At 42.1% G+C, this 23,370-nt stretch overlaps 1 protein-coding gene across 1 annotated transcript in view; it reads left to right on the forward strand.

Annotated features, from left to right (window-relative positions):
* Positions 1-23,370, forward strand: part of Nhlrc2 (NHL repeat containing 2) — a 54,377-nt gene that overhangs the window by 23,538 nt on the left and 7,469 nt on the right. The window contains exons 4-10 of the mRNA XM_021199287.2: positions 1,149-1,270; positions 2,528-2,657; positions 15,370-15,469; positions 18,820-19,051; positions 19,645-19,767; positions 20,869-21,075; positions 22,049-22,268. Coding sequence (XP_021054946.1) covers positions 1,149-1,270; positions 2,528-2,657; positions 15,370-15,469; positions 18,820-19,051; positions 19,645-19,767; positions 20,869-21,075; positions 22,049-22,268 — 1,134 coding nt within the window. The remainder of the gene's footprint in view (positions 1-1,148; positions 1,271-2,527; positions 2,658-15,369; positions 15,470-18,819; positions 19,052-19,644; positions 19,768-20,868; positions 21,076-22,048; positions 22,269-23,370) is intronic.

Below are 23,370 nucleotides of genomic sequence, written 5' to 3' on the forward strand. Positions count from 1 at the left end.
GGTGGGAAGGAGTGTCACCCCAGGGATCTTGACTCAAGAAGACAGGATGGCTCTTGAGGTATAGAGCTATTTACAGCAGTTCGAGTGTATTTTTCTTGGGAAGGAGTGTATATAGAGTTTAGGTTTATAGTCAAACGAGTCTATTGTCCAAACTGTTTTTTAAAAAAATGGTCCCTTTAAGGACTAGAAAGACGGCCTAATGGTTAAGAGCACTTGTTCTTTCATAGGGCCTGGGTTCTGTTCCTAGCACCCATGTGGCAGTTCACAGGCATCTAATTGCAGCTCCAGGAGCTCTAATGATGTTCTGACTTCTGTGGGAATCAGCACACATGGTGCTTATCATGCATACGTGCAGGCAACTCACACACACAAAATAAATTACATTTTAAAAACTATCCTTTTAGCTGCTGAAAGGTTAACGATATTTAAAACTTTCTAGTATAGGTAGCCGGTATTTAAAAAGCTTTAAAAATTATTTTCTGCTATATATGCTACTGAAGTACACTAAGAACCATTACAGTATAAGTCCTGTCATTACCCAATATAGATAGAAACAGAGAAATAGAGGAAAATATCAAACATTTTCATTTTAAATTTTTTAATGATTTAATATTTTTATGTGTATGATGTTTTCCCTGCACATACGTCTGTGCACCATACGTATGTAGTGTAGTATACACTGGCCCCAAAGGCCAGAAGAGGGCATCATATCCTTCAGGGACTAGTGTTTGTGAGCTGCCATGCGAGTGCTGGGAGTTGAATTCAGTCCTCTAAAATAGGAGCCAGGACTCTAACTGCTGAGCTGTCTGTCCACCCCATAGTTTTATTTTAAAATAGAAATACTGAAATACTGTGCTATTTATTTTTAAAAATCCCAGCATTAAATGCATTTTTTTTTTTTTTGGTTTTTCTAAGACAGGTTTTCTCTGTATAGCTCTGGCTGTCCTGGAACTCACTCTGTAGACTAGGCTGGCCTTGACCTCAGAAATCCACCTGCCTCTGCCTCCCAAGTGCTGGGATTAAAGGCATGTGCCACCATTGCCCAGCTAAATGCAAATTTTTAAAAATCATTTATTTGGAAGATATTACTTTGAAGTTGCTTTTTTAGCGTGGGGAAAAAAAAATCTCACAACTGTCTTGTCTTTCAGGACCTAACCCTGGAAGGAAAGATGGGATGTTTTCAGAGTCGTCTTTTAACTCTCCACAGGGTGTAGCTATAGCCGATAATGTCATCTATGTGGCCGACACTGAGAACCACCTTATAAGAAAGGTAATCTTCATTTTAAGTTAAAGTTTTAACAGTTCTAGTCAAGATACCATGATGTTTATCAGGAGTCCAGGGTCATCCTTGGTTACGTACAAGTTGGAGGTTAGGTTGGGCTACATGAGACCTGTATTAAGGAAGAAGGGAGGGAGGGAGGGAGGGAGGAAGGGAGGGAGGGAGGGAGAAAAGGAAAGGAAAAAATACATTAAGGTTTCAGAGAAATTCTCTGTCAATATACTCCTATACAAATTTGGACTTCAAAGACTTATTTCTAGAGAATTTTTTTAAACAAATGGAATTTATTAAACAGTGTTTTGTATCCTTCATTTATTCTGCTTTAGTCACAGAAATGATATGACTATAATATTCCATTATAGATAAACCTAGTTATCTTAGACATTTTCTACCAATACTGATTTTGACTATAGTCTACTGATCATTAAATTATTGTCAATTTGGACAGTAACTAATCAAACTGCATATGATCTCCCTTGTTAAGTAATCACAATGCGTCTGATACTTCACTTTCATTCAACATTGACATTTATTTTTATATGACAAAGTTATCACATAATATACATATAATAGCAAGTATGTATCTAGCGTGTATAATGAAATCTTAGTAAAGGCCTTGTGTTTTCTCTGCTGCTGAGTAGGATCTGGCCTGTTAAATGTCAAATAGGTATTTGTTAAGTATATTACAAGTTTTTATATATATATAAACACACATACATACATACACATAAACTTAATGAAATATTTTCGTGCAAATTTATTTTTATAAATATATTTTGTGACTTAAAGATCTAAAGAGGATGTAGGGTTTTTTTGTTGTTGTTGTTTGTGTGTTTTAGTCTTGGGAACTTCCTAGACACTTAAATATGCTGATATACTCTTGTCAAGTTAGGGAGGATACGTATTTGGTCACTAAGCCCTATTCTATGTGGAACTTTGTTAACATTGCTGTGTGTAGGTTACAGAAAAATGGTGTGGTTTGATTACTGAGCTCTTAAAGGTTGGTTCTTCTGAATAATTTTTTTAATTTAACTTACTTTTTTTCCTTTATGAGGTAGTATGTGGGTAATTCACTGCTCCCTACTACCAGGAAATGAGAGGGACAGATTGAATATGTGCATGGCAAGTCCTCTGTGACTAACCTTCTAAGACATTGTGTTCAGGTACTCAGTATGTTCTGTTGGAATTAGTCACATAGTGAAAGCAAGTAACATGCATTGAATAAAAGATGTACTGAACTTCTTATAGATAGACCTCGAAGCTGAGAAGGTGACCACTATAGCTGGTGTCGGTGTTCAAGGAACAGATACGGAAGGGGGCGAGGAGGGAGACAAGCAGCCCATCAGCTCCCCATGGGATGTTGTGCTTGGGACCTCAGGTATGGAGCTGAACAGCAAATGCCAGCACATGCTGCCGATAAAAATGAGATCTTTCAAAAGTTCTTTTCTGCTGAGCAGTGGTGGCACATGCCTTTAATCCCACTCCGAAGTCAAAGGCAGTCAGATTTTTGGGTTTGAGGTCACCTGATCTACAAAGCGAGTTCCAAGACTGCCAAAGCTACACAGAGAAAACCATTCTGTTTCAAAAAAAACCCCAAACAAACAAACAAACAAACAAAACCAAAGCAAAGCAAAATAAAAACAAACAAACAAACAAAAAACCAACAACAACAAAACAAAAGAAAAAAATCTTATCTAATTTTTTAATTACAAATAATCTTGAAATGTTTAATTATGTAGCCTGTTTTATATGGTTGTACTTATGGCTTGGAGTTTGCTCTTTGTTTAGAGCAAAGGCAACCATAATATATACAAATAGAATACGTTATATATAACATTTCATTATACTTTACAAAGAAAGATAAAAATGTCTGGTGAGCTGGCTCACTCATGGATCGGTACTCAGTGTGCACTAAACTCTAAACAATTTCTTCTGACCTGCATCTTCCAGTTGATGTAGTTTTAAATATTCTTAAACTCACAGGTTTTAAGAACCAGGTCTTTGTGGTTTTAGAAACTACAAAGATTATTCATGAGTTACATAACACTTAATGTCTTTCTTACTCTAGGTGAAAAAGAAACAGTTTTCACTCTTAAAAAAATGTTCAAATAGGAAATAGGATAGCATCTTTTGATTAATTAAAAAATATTACTGTAAACAGTTAGGCAGATGCTGATAACAAATGAGACATGTTGTCTTTGTGCCGTATTGCCCATATGAACATACTAAAAGAAACGCCAGTGTTCTTATCATTGGTCCTCAATGCTGAGGTGGTTTTATCTGTATCTAATATCAGACATAGAGAAAGTAGAGTCCATGGGGACTAGAATTTGAAACTGAGTGGTCCATGTGATCGTGGTGTATTCTGTCGGCTTCACATTGAGAATGCTTGCTCTGTTATGCTAGTGCTGTCTCAGAGAGAGGGACAGCTAGGCTTTATGTGTAAGATTCATGGGATCTAAGAATAAAAAAGAAACACAGGTCGCACAGGCAAAAGGTCAAAGTCAGGGGACAGGGACCCATACTTTACCTACCATGAGACTGTGGAAAGCATGTGGATATATATAAACACAGAGCCAGAATGTTCAGCTTATAGCATTTCTATCAAAATTTGCTTTGCTTAAAGTTACAATGTACTTTATTGAGTTAGATAAACATAATGACCAAGGAATATTTAAAGTTTCATCCAGGCGTTTTCCCAATTACTCCTCATGGTATTGCTGGTTGTTTATCTTTGTGTTGAGAATACATCCATCTTACTCCCTAAGAAAACATCCTAACTTTATTGACAAATCTTGTTAAACTCTAAGTCAGGTGATACACTCTTGAAGAGGTACGTCTTTGTTAACCCTAGTTTTCAAGTCCTGCTTCAACTCAGCTCGTGTCTCTGCGTTTAACCTAATTCTGTGAACATCTTGTTATTTGAATGAGAAGGTCTTCATAAAGTCACACCTGAATGCTCAGTTCCTTGTGGGTAGGTAGAACTGTTTGGATAAGATTAGGAAGCGTGGCCTTATTGGAGGAGGTGCCAGTGGGGATAGGACTTGAGGTTTCAAAAGCCCATGCCCTTCCCACTTAGCACTCACTCTGTCCCCCCACCCCACCCCCTCTCCCTCTGCCTCCCGCTTTTGGATCAGAAGTAAACACTGTTACTGATTCAGCACCATGCCTGTCTGCCTCTGCTGTGTACCTGCTATGGTAGTTACGAACTTTAATCTTCTGAAACTGTAAGTAAGGCCTTCTCCTCCTCAATAACTTTTCTCTTTATAAGTTACTTTGGTCATGGTGCCTCTTCACAGCAATAGAAAAGTAAAGAAGGCATATCATCACTCCAGCAGGGTTACGTATTCGTGAGTCAGAGGGTGTGGGATGAATGCCGCCTAAGGCCTGCTCTCGGTGGCCATGTTGTCTCTAGAGTTATCTGGGTGTCTGTAAGTCTTTGCTATGTAGACTTTATAAAATGGCTATAAGCTGGGCAGTGGTGTTTCACGCCTTTAATCCCAGCTCTTGGGAGGCAGAGGCAGGTGGGTTTCTCAGTTCGAGGCTAACCTGGTCTACAGAGTGAGTTCCAGGACAGCTAGGGCTACACAAAGAAACCCTGTCTCGAAAAAACAAAAACAGAAAACAAAAAACAAACAAAAAAATTTAAAAAAAATAAAATAAAATGGCTATAAAGTACTGAATAGCCCCAGAAATTTTTAACATTTGGGACAATTGTTTGGATTTTTATAAGACTTTCAAAGTGATAAGTAACCCAAAACATCTTCATAACTAAAGCTTTGAATTACTTTAGAGTCCTAACCGGTATTAATGTATAATTCTTTGATAACCGGATCATAGGATTAGATTAATTATTCTTACTAAATTCTTATGTGCTTGATGCCACTTAAAATATCTCTACTGAAAAATATATATAGTATTTACATTTATATGTGCATATTTATTTCATATTACTTATAAAGTCAAAATACAGCCCATTGGGAGACTTTTTGATGTTTGAGTTTTTTACTTACAAATGACATCTGATTGTGTACTAGAGAATTTTTTTCTTGTAATATGAATAGCTATAGTGTTTTTCTAAAGATCGGGTTGTTTATGTTTTTTCAGATTTCATTTAAGCTCTGGAGTATTTTTTGTCTATGATTTCTATTTGTGTTGTTGGATTGATCCCTAGGGAATTTAGAGACAAATTTATCCTTAACAAAGTGTGATGTCACATGACCTATTTTGTAATATTAGGGCACTCACACCTAATCTTACTGGTCTTTAACTTTCTTATTTAAGTTTTATGTCATTAAGATTGATCGTTTGTGAAACTGAAGAAGATGGAATTTAGACTTCCTCTTTCTGGAGCCAGTTGAGCCTAATTGTAGATCTCGCCCAGCAGTTCTCAACCTTCCTAACGATGTGGCCCTTTAACACAGTTCCCTAGCCATAGAATTATTTCATTGCTACTGTAATTTTGCTATTGTTATGAATCTTAATGAAATATCTGATATGCAGAATATCAGATATGTAACCCCAAAGTGTTCACAGCCCACAAGTTGAGAACTGCTATTCTAGATAGTCCAAAAATATATATATAATGACTTATAAAATATACATAAGTATTTTAAGAAATATAAATGTAAATTTCAAAGTCAGTTTCTCTTTTTTGTTGCTGTTGAGTTTTAAGACCCAGTTTCACCGGGTACTTACGTGTAGCCTAGGCTACCACAGCCTGGGGTACCTGTGATTGTAGCTGTGTACCACCACTCCCAGCTAGCCAGGCTCCCAGTGCAAAAATAGGGCTTTTTCTTCAAGCAGTTTGTCTTAGTCAGGGTTTCTATTCCTACACAAACATCATGACCAAGAAGCAAGTTGGGAAGGAAAGGGTTTATTTGGCTTACATTTCCATACTGCTTTTGATCACCAAAGGATGCAGGACTGGAACTCAAGCAGGTCAGAAAGCAGGAGCTGATGCAGAGGCCATGGAGGTATCTTCTTTACTGGCTTGCTTCCACTGGCTTGCTCAGCCTGCTCTCTTATAGAACCAAGACTACCAGCCCAGAGATGGTCCCACCCACAAGGGGCCTCTCCCCCTTGATCACTAATTGAGGAAATGCCCCACAGCTGGATCTCATGGGGGCATTTCCCCAACTAAAGCTCCTTTCTCTGTGATAACTCCAGCTGTGTCAAGTTGACACAAAGCTAGCCAGTACACAGTTTCTACTTTTTTTTTTTCACCACCTCAGATAAATGGTTTTTATTTTCTCAAAGCATGCGGAGAATTTTTGAATACATGTAAAGAAATATATATGAGGACTGAAAATAATTACATTTTCCACACATCCAACAATTGACTTAGCTACTTGCCTTTATTGTATCTTCTTTTAAAATATTCTTCTACTCAAAGTAGGAACCATCTTTCCATTCCATTTCAGTCCTGTGTGTATATTTAAGTTATAAGATTATGTCACTGGCTCAAGCAGATGTTAGAGTAAATACTTGAAAATTTCAGCAGTCCAGGAAAGTGGTTCTTCTTAAGCTCTTTTTCTAATGTTTCAAAATTTTTTATAAAGCTTTGTTAAATTCTTTCATAATTCATGAAAGTGAGAAGACAGAATTATCAGGAAAAAATATGAAAAATGTGTTGCTTTGTAATATCTTTAAATAGTAGATTCTGTCCAGTGTACATCAGTGGAACACAGCTACCCAGAACTATAGGCAAGCATCAGGAGTGTAAGAAAGGAACCTCTATTGAGTTTTGTGTAGAAGTTAAGATACATGAAGCATTGGAAGATACATCCACACAGATTTAAACTTAGAAAGAAAAGAAAAAGATAAAATCGTACACTAGTGACTTCTGAAGAGAGGGCACATGTGATCATAGAGGCTCACTTAGAGTCCTCAGATGCTGCTGCTGCTGCAGCTCAGGTTTGTACATGCATGTGCAGATAGGGTTAAGTTACATTACTCTATCACATGTAAGGTAAGAAAAGAGAATGGCAAGTAACAGAGATGATAACTGCTGAGTATGTACTTGGCCGAGAATTTCAGCTTGGGGAAAAACACAGATTTAAGGGGCTGGTGAGATGGCTCAGCAGTTAAGAGCACTGGCTGCTCTTCCAGAGATCCTGAGTTCAATTCCCAGCAATCACATGGTGTTTCATGACCCTCTATAAAAAATATTTGATACCCTCTTCTGGCATGTAGGTATGCATGCAGACAGCACTCATACAGAAGAAGAAAAGAAATAGACTGAAAGATGCTTAGTTATTCTAAATATATTTATAATTTGTAAATATGTGTATTTTTAAATAGCACCTGTACATTTGACTTAATTATACAATTGCTGCAATCAAATAAAAATAATTAGCAAAGTGGATTTTACAAAAGTAAATTTCATCTTATCACTTTAAATATGATAACTTCTCTTTGAGATAGTGGTGTCTATGATGGATTCATCTTTTACTCTCTTTTTTTAACCATGTTTCTAAAAGGTATCTCTCTCCTCTCTCAATGCTACTGATGCTAGACAATAGCCTGTAAAGTGTTTCATTGTAGATGTCAGAGCCTGCCAGTCCTGAGTGCTTCAGATGGTCCCTGGTTCAGAATCAGTTATAGAAAGGATGCTGTGCTTAAATCCTGTTAACCTTCCTTGACTCTGTAATCAGCATTTTCCTTAGATACAAACTTCACTTTTCTTACATCACCTTTTTTTTTTTTTTAAGATTTATTTATTTGTTATATATGAGTACACTATAGCTGTCTTCAGACACTCCAGAAGAGGGAGTCAGATCTCATTACAGATGGTTGTGAGCCACCATGTGGCTGCTGGGATTTGAACTCAGAACCTTCAGAAGAGCAGTCAGTGCTCTTAACCGCTGAGCCATCTCTCCAGCTCCTCTTACACCACCTTTAATGGTTGGAATCCAGCATGAATGTGCTTAGCTGATAGTTTGTTGACAAAATATATTTTTTGCACTTACGTGCTTAGATGTATCTATCATGTCACAATCTATAAAATATCAGTTAGTATTTTTGTTTTAAATGTAATCCAGTGATGCAGGCATGTTAAAAGGGATTTATGCATTGTAGCCTGTGTACTTTTATTTTGAAAAACAGCTGTACTTTTATATCTAAATTTTGATAGAAGATTCTTTTTATATAACATTATTGAAGTTTTTTCATATAATATACTCTGATGATGCTTTCTCCCTCCTAGCTTCCCCTAGGTCCTCCTCAGCACCCCAGCTCCACTCCCTTTCTCTTTTCCTTCTCTTTGAAAAAACAAACAGGCAAACAACACACATACACACACACACACACACACACACACACACACACAAAACCATATTAATAACCTACAAAATCAGAAACCATGTTATATAAACAAAAGACTAATAAGACCAAAGGAAAAAAATCCCAAACAAAGGAAAATGAGACATAAGAAGTCTATAAACGCACCATTGAGATTGTTTTGTGTTGGGCATCTGCTGCAGACAGAGCATGGGGCCCACCCTCAAGTGTGGTTTGCATATCCATGAGACTCCATTGGAGAAAACTCGCTTCCTTAGCAAGGGTCAGTTGCAGATGACTTCTTACCTATTACTGGGAGCTCCATGTCTGCTTCCCCCTCAGTGTTGGGCCCCATCTGGTTTGAACCAGTACAGGTCCTGTTCTGCCACTGTCCCTGTGAGTTTCTCTGTGCATCAGTCCTGTTGTGTCTAGAGGACAGTATTCCCTGGAGTCACACATCCCTCCACTCTGGCTCTTACAATTCACCTTGTCCGTAGCAGAAATCCCTGAGAGAGAAGGGAGGGTCTCATGAAGAATTCCATTCAGGATGGAGTGCTCCAAAGTCCCTTACTCTGTGCATATCGTTGTGGTGCTTGTTAGTTCCCATCGGTCGCAGGAGGAGCCTTCTCTGTGAGAATATTTTTAAACTATCTTGTTTCAAGTTAATGAGGTAAAATTTAGAAACAGCAAATTTTATTCTTGCTACGTAGATGTGTGTTTTTGATCAGTGTCTATAATCATGTAACTGTGACCACAATCAGGGTCACCCCAGGAAGTTTCCTGTGGTTCTTTGCTCAGTCTCCCCATGTCATCACACATACGCTAGCCACTGGCAGCAACGTTTTATACTTCCTCTGAACAGCTCTTTGTGACTGACTTTGTCCAGTGAGGGTGGTGCTTTTACGATCCCTGTTGGAGTTTGTTGTCTCTCGTTGACCATGTGTAGCTCATCTCAGTTCATTCAGTGTCTCTAGTTGCTGAAAGTTGTAAATACAGTACCACTTCCACTAACATTTCTGGTTTCTGTTTGAGGTAATAATTCACTTGCTTCTCTTGGGTAAATGCCTAGGGATGAAGTTGACTGCCATGTTTCTCCAGTCCCAGCATGTGCTTGAAATCATTGTGCTGCCATAGGACTTGGTTCACATTTCTTTTAAACCAGTTGTCTTAGCTTGGGTTTTACTACTGTGTAGAGACACCATGATCAAAGCAACTCTTATAAGGGACAGCATTTAATTGAGGCTGTCTTATAGTTTCAGAGGTTGAGTCCATTATCGTTATGGCAGGAAGCATGGCAGTGTGCAGGCAGACATGATGCTGAAAGAGCCAAGAGTCCTGCATCTTGATCTAAAGGCAGTCAAAAGGAAACTGGCTTCAGTACTGGGCAGAGCTTGAGCACTAGGAGAAGCCCTCAAAGCTCGCCTACAGGGTGACACACTTCCTCCAACAAGGCCACACCTCCCAATAGTACCATTCCCCGGGCCAAGCATATTTAAACCACCACTCCAGTTATGATGATTTCTTGCCTTTTTCTGAGCTGAGAAAATGTTTGAGCCTTCCTTTCAGAAGACACGTTGACTTCACAGGTAACCTTGGATTGATACCTGATCTTTTATATGTAAAGTATGCTTTTTCTATGGTTGCTTTCAAGCCTTTGCCTTTGGTTTCAGCCTTTTGGCTGTTAATCCTGAGTTACCCCACCTGGATGGACTGCTGGGGTTTGACGTCTTCCTTGTTCTGTAGTTGGGTGTCCTTCATTGTTTTCAGGGAATCCTCTGGCATCTCTTCACATCCTTACTTTTTGTTCCTGTCTTTCTGGACCTCCAGATACTGAGTTCACCTCGGTGTTTGTCCTAGAGCCTTGGCACATTTCCTTCCTTGCCGTGGCTTCCCTTTCCTTGTTGCAGTACCTCCTCTTGATCTGCCTCCAGGCTTGATGATTCTTTCCTTGACTGTGGCTGTCAGCTGATGATCCTGTTTTGAAGGATTCTTCATTTTCAGTATCAAGCCTTTAAAGAAAAATGGTGTTTCTGCGTTGCTCTTGGTTTTAGGTTCTGTCTCTGCAGAAGTTTCCCATCCATTTGGAACACTGGATCCCTCTTCTCTATCCTCAACAGACGAAGTCAGAGTCTTAGCCCAATACTTCTGAATTTTGTTCTTCAAAAATGAGTGTTGTCCACATCTCCTCTTCTCCTCTTTTTGCTTTCATGTTTGTCTTCTCCTCACTAATTATGTCATTAATCTTGAATTAAAGGCTGATATAAGTAATACTTCTGTCATGATGGGGAACTCAATCAGTTTGGACAGAAGCTGTGCTTAGCTGGGTTTTATTATTGCTAATATTACTGTGTGCTTAGGAGCCTTCCTGTTCTCCTAGTCGGGCTGGTTGAGTGGCTCCTGTGTGGGCAATGGGGTGTAGCTGCCAGGGGGTCTTCTTGGTGGCATTCCTTACCCTTGTAGTTCTGTTCTGTCATCCCAGTACACAGAGCCCTATCATGGTTATCTCTGTATGCTTGTCTCTAGAACAGACCTTTGCTCTTGACTGTCCTTGGTATCCACAGTCTTGGGGAGGCCTTGCACCCTGCCTTCCCTCCCGCAGCTTCACTCAGTCTTTCCCTGCGCTCTGGGTGACACATCACTGCTTTTCCCTGCCTGGAGCCTTCAGAAAGGTGGAAATCAGTGTTTGCACTGCAGACTTCACAGGGTCAGCAGGAGGGCGCTGATCAGCTTTTTCAAAGCTGGACTATGGGTGTTTTTCAAATCTCTTTTATTGAATTTATTCCTTTTTTTAATACAAATCTTTGTTAATAATTATATTTTACCTTTGAAAAACTTTTTAGACATTAGTGGGAGTAAGCCAGTTTCTCATCTTGGAGTAGGAAGCTGCAGTTACATCTGAGCATCTCCCGGTGAAAGTGAACCTAGACACACTGGCTATGTGGCCAGACTGTCTCCACCACCAGCCACCCAAGTAATGGCATGGAGACTATTAGTCATGAAAGCTTTAGCCTTAGCTGGCTACCTCTCAGCTAGTTCGTATAATTTAAATTAACCCGCTTATATTAATCTGCATTCTGCCCCATGGCCTGTTACCTCTCCTTCAGTCCCAGCACCTGTGCCTTTCTCCATGTCTGGCTGGTAAACTCCCTGTGCCTGATTCTTTCCCAGAGTTCCTATCTCTGCCCAGAACTCCCACCTATCCTCTCCTGCTTAGCTATTGGCTGTTCAACTTTTTACTAAACCAATCAGAAGGTGCCTTAGGTAGGAAAGGAAGGACAGTGTGTGTGTGTGTGTGTGTGTGTGTGTGTGTGTGTGTGTGTGTGTGTATAAAATATCTTTTGTTCCACAAGGTAAGACCTTCATATGGTGCTGTATAGAGGTAATGGTAGGTCTTTTATCTCATCTCTGTTGGCAGGAGTATGTTATATTTATACTGCTTCATCATTAAATATGATGATTGCTGTCAATTACCTTATCAAATTCATAAGTAGGTTATCTGTGGGTCTTAGTTTGCTCAGTTTTTATGATTAGAAACATTAAGAGGCCCTGAAAGGTTGCTTTTCATATGTAACTCAGGGATTCTCAGCCCTGTTAGACTCCAAGCCCGGCCCCGTTGTAAATTACCTGAAAACTCAAAGTCAAATCCACAGATACATAATCCAGTTACACTTATATGTCTTTAAAATATGAAAAGTAAATAGAAGTAATTAGTAATAAAATAGGGGTTCATTCTGGGATGGCCTTGGTACTGTCTCTCTCATGTGCAGAGCTCATTTTGCTGAGGTTTGCTCACCTCAGTGGTGATTTTGGAGGATAATGGTACAGGTTTGCCGTGCTGGGTAGGGAAGAGAGTCTGAGCAGAGCTGCAAGCTGGGGCTGCCAGTGAGGTCCTAGGAGAAGGGAGAGGGAGCATTCTTGGTGTAGGAGCTGAGAGCCTGCAGGTACTGTCTAGGACCCAGCACTCGCCAGTACTGTGTGGTGCTTAGCTTCCCGAGCCTGGACTCATCCCCTTGGCCGTCTTTAAGGCTGGACAGTCAGCTTCACTTGGCAGGTGAGGAAACTGGCCAGAAATTGCAGCCAGGATTCAAACCCTGAACTATTTGGCTCCTCGATCATAGAAAGGATGCTTTGAGCCCTCTTGTGTCAAAGGCCATCAGCACACCACGTGCTTAATTTAATTCCATTGAGAAAGAATTAGGAGAGCTTAGTAGTGGGCTTCAAACTGTAATTGTCTATAGTTCTCTGTGTATTAGTCTAAACATGTTATGGGATAAATAAGGCTTTGGAATATCATGAGTGGGAAACATTCCAGACGTTGTAAAAGTAAGTAGGGCCCATTCATGCCTTTGTTTATTTCACTTACTGAAGCTTTTCTGTTACTCTGTTCATTTCCTTGGTTAATAATACCATTATCTAATCAGGAACTTGAACTTGTTCTCATGGTTTGATATGATCATTGTGGGTTGTTTCTGTTGTACTGGCATGTACTAGGTCCCAGACAGGATCTTTATAATCTTAGAGTTGTGACGGTCTTAACCCAAGTAAGCAGTTGCAAACATTGTGCATTGTGGATACTGTGTATTGTAGTACAGTAGTAGTCAGTGTGAGGGGACATTGTGTCCTACTCTTTACCCTCAATGCCATCTGCTCCAGGCTGTTGAGTTTATAGATCTATAATGCTTGCCTAATGCAACATGCTCTAAAGGTAAGATCCAGATTCATGAAATAATGATCATGGCTGACATTTGAGTACTGCTGCCTGTAAGCAGTTCTCATCTGAATGTCATTATACCTGAAATAATGGAATATTTTATTAGCTTAGATGACATAGTCATTTTAGCAGACCCAGAGAGTAGCCCTAGAAAAACTGATGAAGTGATGTGTGTTAAAAATTAATTGTGCAGGCCTTTTGATCTCCTTTTAAAGTGATAAAGCAGAGACCGAGTCCCCAGAGCATGGGCAGCACAACCCCCTTTAGTAGCACTTACATCGCAGGCGTGGTTGTGTGAGGGAAGCACACTGAGGTACTTCCCACTGCATAGCAGTTGAGAGCAGAAAGGATCAGCACACCATGACTGAGGCATCGTTGCTCTCAGCCTAGCTTAGGCCCAGAGTTTAGTTCCTTCCTTTGCTGGCTAGTTGACCTGGCATGCTGGCTTCCCTGTGCTTGGGTACTCATCTGGAGTGGGACTTGCTAACAGTCCTATCTCAGGGGCCTTTCCAAAGTCGGGAATGGGTTTTGGAAAGCGCTCGGAGATATAGTATCCTTGATAACTTGAGAACTGTCATCATTGTAGGTTGTTTCTGTTGTTACTAAATTAAAAGACATCTAAAACGTATTACTAATTAGGAAAGAATATCCTCATCACAAAATACTTGAAATTAAAAAAATTACAAATAAAATAACTCTGTAAGATAATGTATACCAGACTACTTTAGTTAAAATGTCTCAGTTATTTCAGAGTGCCTCCTAATTAAATTAAATATGTTAACAGAATAAATCTGAGGAATAGAGCTTTTTCCCCTTATAAGTGTGACATCATTCAGATTTAGACAAAAATAAGATGGTAAAATTCATGTTAGTAAACAGCATATTATAATCCACTGTACTCTTGGTCTGCTAAACTTCTTGAAGGATTTTAGACCAGACCTGAAAGGTGGCTCATTTGCTAAAGGGCTTGCTGTGCAGCATGAGGACCTGAACTCAGTCTTGAGCACCCACATAAAAAGCTCTGCCTCAGAGCCTGGGGGCTGAGACAGAGGACCCTTGGGCTTTCCAGTAGCCAGCCAGTCCAGCCAAATCAGTGAGCAAGCAGAGCCTGACTGAAGAACACAGAACATTGACCTCCAGCCTCCACACACACATGTGCACACTCCTGCAGACACAACCCCATAAGTATTATAGGCTACTAGACAGTGCATTTGCAAATGACTGTTCTACTTTGTGTCTGAATATCAAATCCCATGCCTTTGGTAGTAAAAAGACACATTCCTTTAGCTTCTTTTTATTGTTATTTTGTTTTAACACAGGGTCTCTACTTTGTAACCCAGGCTGGCCTGGAACTTGCTATGTAGTCTTAACAGGCTTCCAACTTGGCTTCTCCTGCCTCTGCCTCTGCCTCTGCCTCTGCCTCTGCCTCTGCCTCTGCCTCTGCCTCTGCCTCTGCCTCCGCCTCTGCCTCGNCTGCCTCTGCCTCTGCCTCTGCCTCTGCCTCTGCCTCTGCCTCTGCCTCTGCCTCTGCCTCTGCCTCTGCCTCTGCCTCTGCCTCTGCGAGTACAGGCATGGACCACCACACTCCTCTGAAATCTGCCTCAGCCTCTGGGACTACAGGCATGTGCTACTACCCTGCTCTTAAAAGCATCACTTCTTTCATGGCGATCGCCAGGGTTCTCTTAGAGAATGTCAGCCCATTTTTGTGTCACATAAAAAATTCTTTTAATCAGGGTTTAAAAACATTGTTTCCAGAGATGCAGATTGACATACTGCTATTAAGAATGTGTGGATTTGGTTTAAGGAAATGGAAATGCTAATTGATTTAATTTTGTCATTACACATTGTAAACATGTATTGAATTATCACCCTGTACTGCATTTAATTTAAAAAAAAAAAAAAAAAAAAAAGATAGCTTTGGGTTCTCATGAAACTGTTGCAGGTGAGGAGGCAGGTTTCTAGTAACACATAGTCCCTGAGGAATCGGTTTCCAAAACAGCTGATTTATACAAATTAGTATCACCTATGGATTTCAGTTCCTGAAAACTATCATATTAACCAGATATGTATATAATGCATGCTTCTTGCTTTCATAAAGGTTCAGAGGTCCAAAGAAATGACATCCTGTGGATAGCCATGGCAGGGACTCATCAGATATGGGCACTCCTCCTAGACTCTGGCACACTGCCAAAGAAAAGGTAAGTGGTTGTGTCCTGGGACAGCATCCTCCTTAGTCCCCAGCCTCCCTGCCCAGGTCATCGTGCTCACAGCACATGCTGTGCCTGTCAGGGTGCATGCGCTCAGCCACATGGCCCATCAGAAGCATGGAGCAGGCTTCTTGCTCTCTCGTGTGGCTTCACTGAGAAGTGCTGGTCTGCTCCCCAGCCCGAGGAGGCAGCTGCTGTCAGGAGCTCTGCCAGCCCTTCTGGCAGAGATAGAGAGGAGGAAGAGGTGGTGAGTCACTAGCTGGTTCTCAAAGCTGCTGCTCAGAGGTGACGTACATCACTTCCACTTGTATCAGCCTGTGGCTGCATCTTAATTTCTAAGAGCCTGGGAGGAGCCATTCTTCTGAGTGCCTAGAGAGAGAACCAGAAATGTTAGGTGAGGCTTTAATCCTTCACAACATAGACATAGTTCCTGTGTCTGCAGTCACTTCTTCAGGGTGCTTCAGACTGCAGCACAGCAGAGTGGCTACCAGTCCCAGCTCTTCTTACTGTGGAAGACAGGAGAGTGAGTGAGCGCCTTTACCGCTGTCATTTTCCATCATTGTCTGTGTTCGTGTCACCTAGGGGATTGCTGTGTGACGTTAGGATAGCACTGGTGCGGGCATGTGAATGTGGGGAGCAGTTCTTCTCCTGCTGACTCGCCTCCTCCCTCGGCCTCAGGCAGGCTGGCTGCACTCCTCTCTGCGCCTCTCTTCTCTGTCTCTTGGCTCATGCCTGATTATAGCTGTTTCTTCCTTCTAGACTGCCTATTAAAGAAATGAGCCTGGTTCCATTTACTCTGTGCACTCTGCCCTGTGCTGTATCTGGTAGATAGCACTTCAATAAAAGCCTATATGTAGAATACGCAAGTGACTGAACTCTGTCCTGTGCCTGAGGAAGGCACTGAGCGAGGCCACTGGAGCTGCTCACTGGCTTGCCCATTTGCCTTCTCACAAACCCAGGACCACTTGTTCAGGGTGGTACCGCCCAAAGTGGTCTGGGCCTTTCATGTCAGTCATCAGAGACCACAAGTTTGTCCACGGGTCAATCTGATGGAGGCATTCTCTGTTGAAGTTCCCTGTTCTCAGATGACTCCAGTTTGTGTCAAGTTGATCAAAAAACTGACCAGAACACAATCACAGACCACAAAGTTGTTTTGTAGTCATAGGAAGTAGGTACAAGCTTACAAGCTATTACAACGATCTTTCGTTGGTTGTTTTTAGCTTCTTACACAGGGTTTCTCTGTGTAGCCCTGGCTATCCTAGAACTCACGCTGTACTCTAGACTAGCCTCAAACTCAGATCCACCCGCCTCTACCTCCTGAGTGCTGGGATTAAGTGTGCACCATCACTGCCCAGCCCACTACACTTATCTTTATTTGTAGAAAGGGACAGCTGTCTAGCAAGTCCAAGACCTCAGGTGTCCAGGCACAGGTGTGGAACACAGTTGTGTAGTGGTTTATGATAGTCATGCATCTGAAACAGTGGTTCTCAATCTATAGATTGTAATCCCTTTGAGACCAAATGACCCTTTCATAGGGGTCACCTAAGACCATCAGAAAACAGATATTCTCATTATGATTTACCTTAGTAATAAATTATAGTTATAAAATAACAACAAAAATAAGTATATGGTTGGGAGTCACCACAATGTGAAGAACTGTATTAAAGGGTCGCAGCATTACGGAGGTTGAGAACACTGATCTAAAATGTTTGTTGGATTTACTTTCACTAGGCACTGTGTTGGACAATAGGGATGACATTGGTTGATCTCTGTGTTAGAAGTAAAAGGAAGGCATGCCCATCCTCAGAAGAATCAGATCAGCAAACAGTGAACGTAGAGAGCTCTTGTGTCAGCAGGTCTCAGGGCTCCTTCATGCTGAGCTCCTTATCCAAGGGATTTGAAGTGTCGTGGAGGACTTCTGTAGCAGCGGTCTTCCAAGCTGAGCTGATGCTACTGGTGTCAGTAACGTCAGGTCTTGCTACACTTTGAGTCCTTTTAAGAGATTTGGACATTCCAAATGTTGTTATAGAAAGTTTTAATCTAGGAGTGAACTGATTTGATGTGTTCTTGGAAGAACCCTTCCGGCGCTTAGAGTGGAGCAGGATACCGTTCAGGACCTTCTAGCTGTCATCGAGGCAAGAGGCAGTACTAAGGAGCAGCTGGGTTACCAGTGGTGCGTGAGGTATGATTACAGCAGCAGCCACAAGTCACAGCAGCTGGGATGTCCTAGCAGCAGGGCTGCCTAAGTAAGTCTCCTTGTCAGAAGGCTCATCGATATTTATAGTAGGAAAATGGCTGCGCAAGTTACAGCAACCTGCATTTTAATTTTGCGGGTGCATTGCTACAAAGATAGTGTCTAATACAGATTTGCAGGCAGTGCTGGCCCCTAATGTTTAGTGTCAGCTCACTGTTCCACCTCTCCTTATCACGGGACTCTTCTCTGACATGCTTAGACCTCTTCCCTTGCAGTGTAAGTGTTGTACATGCTTCTCTGGCCAGGAACTCTGTGTGAGTTCCTCGAAAAAGCAGCAGTGTGTTGCTCATCCTGTGTCCTCGCCCTTATCTGGCTTTGTGCCACATAGCAGTCCAGGGTGCTGGTTGCACTAGAACTCTGTGTGGTGTGATCACACAGCCTCTCCCTCCCTCTCTCTCAGTGCCTTGTCTTCCTTATAATCATTTTGGCATAAATTTAGAAATCAAGGTGCCAACTTCTCTGTGTTATAAAAGGAATTAGTAGGAGTCATTTTCAGCATCTTGAGACAGAGCCCTCTGCAGTTGCAGCTACCCTGAACTTGTTACAGTTGTGGGCCTCCATGCCCTGTGCTGCAGTACTTTAAGGTAGATGTTTCCTAGTGTGTGTAAAAATGGGTTTTGTATAACTGATCATTTAATGTAGTCATTACGTCATTTCCTTAAAATGTTCATGCTGAGAGACCTGGCTTCCTTCGATCTGCTCTCTGCTTTATAGAAGACACAGACATTTTAAACGACCAAAACTAGATATTATCTTTATTAGTAGTTCTCTTCTAGAACCTGATATTGTATGAAAGTAAGAAGTTAAAATGAGAATAAAATCGTCTCATTATTATTTCACAATCTGATCATTATTGTTGTAATGTCAGGGATTTCTTACCTGGTATTAGAAAGTGATTTCAGTTGTTAATTATTATACTAAAGAGAAGAGAGGGCCCCCTACATAGTAGCTCACTAAGAGAGTGCCTGGACAGCCGCAACAGAGTGCAGGCAGTCCGTCACTGGTTCTGTGAAACTGCTGTCCCAGTCAGGCTGGTTATTTACGCCCCTTTAGTGACTTGTGAACCCACCATGAACTTGTCTTTCAGTGACCTAAAAAAAGGAACCTGCATTCNTTTTGCTGGAAGTGGAAATGAAGAAAACCGAAACAATGCATATCCTCACAAGGCAGGCTTTGCCCAGCCATCAGGCCTCACTCTCGCCTCAGAAGAGCCCTGGAGCTGCCTCTTTGTGGCCGACAGCGAGAGCAGCACCGTGCGGACCATCTCGCTGAGAGACGGAGCTGTGAAGCACCTTGTAGGCGGAGAGCGAGACCCCATGGTAAAGAAGCTGCTGTGTGCTGTGTGCCCATCCCTGAGTGAGCCATCCATGGAGTGCAGGGGTTCATTCCTGGCCTGTATGTGATAACATGCAGTCAAAGCAGAGTGTGGCTATAAAGAAACACAGAGCTGGGCAGTGGTGGCGCACGCCTTTGATCCCAGCACTTGGGAGGCAGAGGCAGGCAGATTTCTGAGTTCGAGGCCAGCCTGGTCTACAGAGTGAGTTCCAGGACAGCCAGGGCTACCAAAAGAAATACAAGTAAAGCCCTCCCTCTGAGAAAGGCACCCACCTGTCTACACATAAGCATTCAGGGGACGGGAAGAGAGCAATTGCATGGGGCTTGTGGCAGTGGGTTAGCAGGAGCACTGCACTAGATGTGAGCCTACTGTGAGCAAGACAGCATGGCAGCCAGTAGAGTGCAGACTGAGCCTACTGTGTTCCCCATTCTCTATCTCATGCCACCACTACTGTGAAAAGTCAGAGCTTCCCCAGCTTTAGAAACATTGGGATCTTAGTTTTCACTTTACCTCCTAACAAAGCACTGAAAATTTTAATAACTGCTGTTTCTTTCTCTTTAAAAAAAAAAATAAAAGAATTTATTTGCTTTTGGTGATGTTGATGGAGCAGGCATCAATGCGAAGCTTCAACATCCGCTTGGGGTTGCATGGGACGAGGAGAGGCAAGTGCTCTATGTGGCCGACTCCTACAATCACAAGGTGAGTCGGCTGAAGACCCAAGTGCCTCAGACCAGTGCCACTCCAGATACAGAAAGCAGCTATACCTCAGCGCCACAGCCCCGGCGCTGCACGGCTGCTTCTGGGCTGTCTGAACTGAGGGAAATCCTAAGCTAATTCCAGGGGCTATGACCTAAATGTATGAATTGTGATCCATTGAAGATGCTTAAGTAACAATGGCAGGAAATAAGGAGACATGTTAGGGGGAAGCGTGAACCAGCTGTTGGAGTTTCATTCTGTTGCTGTAATAAAACTGACCAAAAGCTGCTTAGCGGGGCAAGGATTTTCTTGGCTCATACTTCAAGCGTAATTCCTTCATTAAGGGTCGTCAGGGCAGAAACTTGAAGGCCGGCCTGCTTGCTGGCTTGCTCATAGACCAGGCTTAGCCAGCTTTCTTATGTCACCAGACCATCTGCTACCCAGGGGTGCTACCCACAGTGGGCAAGCCGCCCCAGATGAACTAACAGGACAATCCCTCACAGACATGTCCACTGGCAGTCTGGCCTGGGCAGTCCTCTCTTTTCTATGAGAGTTGAAAGCTAACTAGGACTAGCAGATTAAGAGTTTGAGATGTTGCAGTTGTAGTGACAAAGAGCAAATATGTCCATCTTCAGTACCATCGCCATGTCTGTCTGTCTGTTTCCCTTCTTACTGTAGAGTTCTGTGCACTGTGATGAGCAGCCATGATCTTAGTGTGCTTGAGACACAGCCAGCAGGGCTTCCATTTAACAAGAGAAGCAGTGCTCAGACAGTCCTCAGACAGTGCTCAGACAGTGCTCTGAGAAGCCAGCAGAACTGTGGAAGTGGGCCCACGATGGGAAAGCCAAAACAAACAAACAAACAAAGCTAGAGATGGAATTTACAACAAAACACAGTATTGCTAAGATTTTAAAATCTGAATGAAATTTCTGATGAAATGATGTAAATGAATCAAATACTGGAATTTTTAGGAAAATATGGAACTAGCTGCTGTTCTAAGACTTAATTGAGAATATTAATGGCAGTTGGAGTCCTCTGGTTTCCCTGGCACTGCTGTAAACAGGAATGACTGCAGGGGAAATGTTTGTTCTTTTTTTTCTTTAGATTAAAGTTGTGGATCCAAAAACAAAAGGCTGTACAACGTTAGCAGGGACTGGGGACGCCAGTGATGCCAGTTCCAGTTTTGCGGAGTCAGCCTTTAATGAGCCCGGAGGCTTGTGTATTGGTGAGAGTGGTCGGCTGTTATATGTAGCAGACACTAATAATCACCAAATTAAAGTGATGGATTTAGAAGCAAGAACAGTTTCTGTGGTAAGTTATCATAGAACATAGAGGATGTGGGTTTAAGAACAATGCTGAGCCTTGACACAGTTTTGTTTTGTCTGTCTCTGGTATGTGCTTGGCACATGGAGAAAGGGAGTCGGAAGTGGGTACCCCTGTTGTGTTCTGGGATAACTAGACCAGAAGGCTTGCTCTGAGGATCTCCTGTTAGTCTTAAAATATAAGTTCCATCTGTTTTGAACATTTGAGGAAAATGCTGGAATTTGGAGAGAATTGGATGAACCTTTAGTAAAAACAGAGACCTCAGGTCTCTTTTTAAATGTGTAGAAGTCATGACACACACTGTATCTGTGTGCTGTGGGGACTGGTTGTTTTATTTGGTGATCCTAGATCATTGTCTCCTGTCTGTTTCCTGTGGTTAATACAGTACCAAATTGTCTTCAAAAAAGTCCCAGCTCCCCAAACTCTGAAAATATGATGGACTGCAGAAAATTTGGCCAAGTTCAAAACAGTTTTCAAGGAGAAAGTCTTTTGCCCACTATCTTTTAATGTATCTATCTACCTGGTTTTGTGTGTGTGTGTGTGTGTGTGTGTGTGTGTGTGTGTGTGTGTGTGTCAGAGGCAGCTTTTTTTTTTCTAAGTAGTGTTTGCAAGGTAATTATTTTAAAATCTACAGAATAGCATCAAAAAAATGCTATGTATTGAATAGATTTCTCTTGGCAGTGAAAGTTGTGACCCTGTATCCTAACCACTGTCCTTAAATTCAAGGAGTCACTTTAATTTCCTGCTGTTTACAAACCAGGGGGCAGTTAGTTTTCTCCTGAGTCCTCGGTGTCTGACTGCTGAGGCAGGCTGTTTGTACTTGGGGAAATAGTCTTTAGACTATTTGGCAGCTGCTGTCACTGATAGAAAACTGCATGTTTTTTCTGTGCAGAGGGTCTGAGCTCCTCGCTTTTGGTCCTGAAAGTACCCTGCTTTAACAGCATTGCCTCTGGCCTTCCAGCTCCCAGTCTGCAAGTCTGACAGTGCGGTGGTAGACGGCTCCTTCCCTAGAGAAGAACAGAAGACAGTGCCCAAGGTGCCCAAGGCTGCCCCACACATTGGCCTCCCCCCTGTGATGGTGCGTCCAGGCCAGGCTCTGCAGCTCAGGCTCAAGCTCCAGCTCCCGCCAGGAGCGAAGCTGACAGAAGGCGCACCCAGCTGCTGGTTCCTTAAAGCTGAAGGTAGGAGCTCAGCGCGGAGTTGGAATCACGTGGGCTCAGTCTGATGGTTTCTGTTCACTGTGTATTTTACTGTATGTTTGGGGAAGATTTGAGGGAAATGGTGGGAAAAGTGAATCTAGCTCTAGTCCACTTTGATGTGTTTACTGTTCCCTCTTCCCTTACATTCTGGGGTTTTGTGGCCTGTGAGAGCCCCGGCAGCTCTGAACAGCATGACCTCTGGAAATGAGGCTTGCCTGCATGTGCACCCCATTCTGTCTACACTTCATGTCCAAAAAGAGCCACTGAAAGTTAAAGCCCCATCTGTGATCCCAGCACTCAGGAGACTGAGCTAGAAGAACCACAGGTTTGAGGCTAGCCTGAGCTACATAGTGATTTCTAGGCCATCAGTGTTACAGAGTGAAAACCTGCCAAAAAAAAAAAAAAACAAAAAACAAAAACAAAAACAAAAATAAACTAATAAAAAAATTAAAGGCCTGATGAGGAGAAATAGTGGAGCTTCCTTTTTTAATATCTTTTTCTGAAACTCTTCCTTCTCAGCCCTTGTGTGTCCAAATCCTCCTCTCACTGTGGACAGTAAGGGTCAGTGCTCTGCTTGCTGCTGGTGCTGCTATTAGACGTGAGAACTGCTGTATCACAGTAGAAGGAAGCAAGTCTAAAGTGAAGTGCTGGGGTCCAGAACTCTCAAAGCAGGACTTGGTGTCTCAGATGAGCTTCCTCTGTCCTGTCTCCCACGCTCTTTCACACGCTGTCACTCAATCTTCCATTTCCTCAATTCCTTCTCTCCCACACCCTCTCACACACTTCCTTTTTTTTTTTTTTTTTTTTTTGGTACATTACCCCAATCCTGGCCTCAGGCCTACTTACCTTCATATGTTCTCAGGACAGAAGCTGCTGATCTGTAACTGTCAGGGTGCCATCCAGACCAAGGGGACCCTGTATGTGGACTTGCTAGTTACAGTTTGAACTGGCTCCAAGGACACTCCCTGAGCCTGTGCAAACCCAGGTACCCCCAAACCCCTTTCTGGGCTCCAGAAGGTTCTATACATATGAGAGCAGCCCCTAAGTTGAAGACCACATATTTAATATCTCTCTATGTAATTAT

The sequence above is a fragment of the Mus pahari genome, chromosome 1, assembly GCF_900095145.1.
Source record: "Mus pahari chromosome 1, PAHARI_EIJ_v1.1, whole genome shotgun sequence".
NCBI classification, from domain to species: domain Eukaryota; kingdom Metazoa; phylum Chordata; class Mammalia; order Rodentia; family Muridae; genus Mus; species Mus pahari.